This window comes from Penaeus japonicus, unplaced genomic scaffold (genome assembly GCF_977035675.1).
Source record: "Penaeus japonicus unplaced genomic scaffold, GWHDUDI00000001_assembly GWHDUDI00000002, whole genome shotgun sequence".
Taxonomy (NCBI): domain Eukaryota; kingdom Metazoa; phylum Arthropoda; class Malacostraca; order Decapoda; family Penaeidae; genus Penaeus; species Penaeus japonicus.
In genome coordinates, this window is record NW_028234404.1 from 7,923,623 (window position 1) to 7,928,622 (window position 5,000).

The 5,000-nt window shown below is 45.2% G+C and overlaps 1 protein-coding gene across 2 annotated transcripts in view; it reads left to right on the plus strand.

The window, feature by feature from the left end:
- Window positions 1-5,000, plus strand: part of LOC122264409 (uncharacterized) — a 12,144-nt gene that overhangs the window by 6,987 nt on the left and 157 nt on the right. Inside the window, exons 3-5 of one of the 2 annotated variants that reach the window (XM_043033281.2) lie at window positions 1,649-1,732; window positions 3,883-4,071; window positions 4,266-5,000. The exon at window positions 4,266-5,000 is cut by the window's right edge and continues 157 nt beyond it. In XM_043033281.2, coding sequence (XP_042889215.2) covers window positions 1,649-1,732; window positions 3,883-4,071; window positions 4,266-4,784 — 792 coding nt within the window. In that variant the 3' untranslated portion in view covers window positions 4,785-5,000. The remainder of the gene's footprint in view (window positions 1-1,648; window positions 1,733-3,882; window positions 4,072-4,265) is intronic. The other variant, XM_086546742.1, reaches the window with a different exon arrangement.

The window sequence follows — 5,000 nt, forward strand, 5'->3', positions numbered from 1 at the left end:
TTATCATAATTATCATCGTTGCTTTTATCATCATAATTATCATCGTTGCTCTTATTATCATAATCTCTATTATCATTATCAATTGACATGTCTCCCCTAATTACCCTTAATGTCTAACTATATTTCTTCCTTATTATCTTGCAAGCGCGTGCAATCAAAGCAACATTTTACCTGCCGAGTGGCAATATAAGGATTGGAATTCAATACTCAAGTGGATCTCCAGTCAAAGTTAATTTTGTCAGAGATTTAAGTGGATTTTTCATTATGTTAATAATCCTCTGATATTTTCTGACCTGGTTGATGGTTGTGACTGTGAGGAATGCATTGCTGATTGTATGTGCGTGTGTAATGTAATACACACACACACACACACACACACACACACACACACACACACACACACACACACACACACACATATATATATACATATATATAAATATATATATATATATATATATATATATATATATATATATATATATATATCGACCACTTTCACAACTCTCCCCCACTGATCCTGGTCCTGCATATTTTTGCAATATCTGCAATTGGTGGAGCGTCGTGCCTCTCCCCGATGGACTGTCATGCGACACCATAGCCATGAAGATTCGCAGGATCTTTCCGGCTATGGTGTCGCCACCGCATGATCAATCTCTTTTAGTCGCCTCATACGATTGGCCTATTCTGCCCTGGGATCCTGACGGGATATATTTGTATATATATATATATATATATATATATATATATATATATATATATGTGTGTGTGTGTGTGTGTATATGTATATATATATATATGTATATATATGTATATATATATATATATATATATATATATATATATATATATATATATATATATATATGTGTGTGTGTGTGTGTGTGTGTGTGTGTGTGTGTGTATGTATGTGTATGTGTATATGTATGTAAGTGTGTGTGTGTATATATATATACATATACATACACACACACACACACACACACACACACACACACACACACACACACACACATATATATATATATATATATATATATATATATATATATATATATGTATATATAATGCGTGTGTGTGTGTGTGTGTGTGTGTGTGTGTGTGTGTGTGTCTATGTTATGTGTATATGTATGTAAGTGTGTGTGTGTATATATATATCTATATATATCTATCTACATATACATCTATTTATATATATATATATATATATATATATATATATACCATATATATATATATATATATATATATATATATATATATATATGTATTTATATATTTATATGTATATATATATATATATTTATACATATACACACACACACACATATGTATATATGTGTGTGTCCATACATTCCTCTTCCCATTGTTGAAATAATCCAGTCTGGTACGAAAGCTCTAACTAATATGCCAATAATAGTTCTAGTAAAGCGAATCCATTCTCATCGAAAATACATTAGTATCCCGTCGTACAACCTCGTTTTCTTTGTTACGACAAGAAATCCCTGAATTTTCCCCACAAACCGTACAATTTTCCCCCCAAATTTCTCCACTCTCTTTCGCCCGTTTTCTTTCCCGCATCTTTTCGCTCACATGCAACAGAACGCTATAAATTGCAACCGAATACAATGCAACGAAACACTTCCAGGAACAAATTGAGAGTGCAACGGCTGCTGTACGTAGACGAGACGCGAGTATCTGGGAGACATCACAGTCAGTAGCTAAGTATAAGGTGAGGGAATGTTCTAATTATTTAATTTTGAGATAGGATTAGAATTTATTTTTAGGTGTTTTAGGATTAGGATTTCGATTTTAGACGTAAATGGGGACACTTGTATGAATACAAGCACACTTATTACACACACGCCTACATGTACAGCCCTACTCCTACCCCTTACCCCTATCCCTACCTCTACCCCTACTCCTACCCCTACCCTTACCCGTACCCCTACCCCTACCCCAACCCCAACCCCTACCCCTACTCGTACCCCTTCTCCTACCCCTACCCTTACCCCCTACCCCTACCCCTACCCTACCCCCTACCCCTACCCGTACCCCTTCTCCTACCCCTACCCTTACCCCCTACCCCTACCCCTACCCTACCCCCTACCCCTACCCGTACCCCTTCTCCTACCCCTACCCCTACCCCTACCTCTACCCCTACCCCCTACCCTACCCCCTACCCTTACCCTTACCCCTTCCCCTACCCCTACCCCTACCCCTACCTCTACCCCTACCCCCTACCCATACCCTACCCCCTACCCCTACCCCTACCTCGACCCTTACCCCAACCCCTACCCCTTCCCCTACCCATACCCCTACCCATACCTCTACCTCTCCCCCTCCCCCTACTCCTACTCCTACCCCTCCCCCTCCCCCTTTCCCTTCCCTTACCCCTACCCGTACCCCTACCCTTACCCCTACCCGTACCCGTACCCGTACCCCTACCCTTACCCCTTTCCCCTACCCCTACCCGTACCCCTTCCCTTACCCCTACCCCTACCCCTACCCCCTACCCCTACCCCCTACCCCTACCCTTACCCCCAGTCACCCAGCCATACTAGCCTACATGAAGACTTTTTATCATTAATCATATTACAATCACACTGTAGACTATATAAGGAAGAATATCAAAGAAGAAAAGGCTATTTTGAATGCATATTGTATCGTAAAAACGCCCTTATACTCCCGAAGGGCTGGTCCTATTCCATGCTGCACAATTTTCAGTAACAATTTTCATTTACGTACTGAAATAGGAAATTATTACTGAATGGGCGTAATCGAAACTATCATTAATTAATTAGCTTAGAATATCTATTATTAACTAATTATTATTATTATTAACTATCTGCTGTCATTATTATTATCATTATTAGTATTAGTAATAACTATTATTATTATAACTATAATTGATTAATTAACTTAAAATGCTTTAAAACAGTTTAACTTCTACTTTGATATTATAATAACAAGGTATTTAAGTATTGATGTTGCATTATTCTCATGATTAACATTGCGTCTTGCCTCACTGATGAAATGCTATTGAATATTAACAACCTGATCTAAGAAAGAGAACAAAATACAATCATGTGTGTTTTTCAACTTAGAATACCTTGATTTCTTTGATTTATATCTTACTTTTATAACAAGATTCATGTGATTTATAGCTTCTGATTAATTTTAGGAGTAAGGTTTTTGAACACAGTACAGAAGGAGAAATCTTGGGGAAGCTGCTTCTCAAATTGCAAATGAGGTTTTAGACTCAACTCCATAAAATGAGATTCTCACTCACTCTCTCTCTCTTTCTCTCCTTCTCCCCCATTCTTCCCTCCCTCTCTCTCTCTCTCTCTCCATTCTTCCTTCCTTCTTTCTCCCTCCCTCCCTTCCCTCTCTTGAACACTCTCTCTCTCTCTCTCACTCTCTCTCCCTCTCTCTCTCTCTCCCTCTCTCTCTTTCTCTCCTTCTCCCCCATTCTTCCCTCCCTCCCTCTCTCTCTCTCTCTCTCCATTCTTCCTTCCCTCTTTCTCCCTCCCTCCCTTCCCTCTCTTGAACACTCTGTCTATTTTATTTGTTTTCTCTCTCTGTGTCTATTTTTCTCTCTCTCTCTTTCTCTCCCTCTCCCTCTCCCTCTCCCTCCCTCCCTCCCTTTCCCTCTCCCCCTCCCTCACCCCCTCCCTCTCTCCCTCCATTCTTCTCTCCCTCCTTCTCTCCCTCTCCCTCCCTTCTTCCCTCCCGCTCCCTTTCCCTCATCCCTCTCCGTCTCCCTCTCCCTTTCCTTCCCTTCTTCCCTCCCTCTCCGTCTCTCTTTCCCTCTCCCTTTCTCCCTCTTGCTCTTCCTCTTCCTCTCCCTCTCCCTCTCCCCTTCCCCCTCCCTCCCTCTAGAAGGGCGTTCGCGGCAGATCTGGAGTCGTGGGAGAACTGGAGGCGGGGGGAGTCTACGCGCTCGACGAAACGGCGCTGTTCCCTGGAGCTTCGCCTCCCCGCTCCGCCCGGATGACTCTTGCCGACGAGAAGCTGTATCTTCATGTGCTCAAGGACCAGCCCGCTCCTCCTTACGCTCGTGTCATGAAGGTGAAGAAGGAGAAGGGGGGGGGGGGAAGGGGGAGGGGGGGAGGGTGTCTTGATTTGTTGGGGGGGGGGGGGGGTTTGTTTATATAGCTTGATTGGTGTGATGCATGATTCAGTTGATTCGAACGAGGCGTGAAGTTTGCGATTCCGTCACGTGTGATATATCCGTCTAATTGATTAATTGGTCGCGTTTCCAGCACTGCGAGGCCATGCAGCTGATGGACCCCTTCTACAGCGTGGTGTTTCTGGAGATGGGTTGGGGCGGGGCGGCTCGAGGGCGCGTCCACATCCGCCTGACGCCCAACGACCGCCGCGCCCAGCAGTTCCTGTCGCTGTGCACGGGCCAGGCCGGGAGGAGCTACGTGGACACGCAACTGCTGCAGGTGGGCTACAAGGGGCGTCCGGGGGAGTACGTGGTGGGCGGCGGTCTGGACGACGTGGCGATAGAGGAGGAGGAGCTGGGTCGCGAGTGCCAGAAGAGGGCGTCGGTGGGGCTGGTGTGGGGCTGGTGCGAGGCGGACGGACACACGGGCCCTGGGAGCCTTGGCAGTGGGTCGCGCTTCGCCATCACCACCAAGCACCCGGGACCCGGAACCAGCTACTGCCGCGTCTTCGGCAAGGTGGAGGCGGGGCTCGAGGTCCTCAAGGCCGCCACCAAGCTCAAGGACATCACGGAGGTCAGCGTCCTCGACTGCGGCATCGTTGTCACCTTCTGAGGAACCCTCGACCCTCCCTCCCTCCCTCCTTCTGAACAAGATTCCTTTCCCTCTCCTTCACAAATTCCTTTCCCCTCTCCTCCTAAAGGTCCCTTCCCCTCTCCTTCACAAGGTCCCTTCCCCTCTCCTTCACAAGGTCCCTTCCCCTCTCCTTCACAAAGTCCTTTTGCCCTTTCCTTCACAAGGTCCCTTCCCTCTCCTTCACAAGGTCCCTTC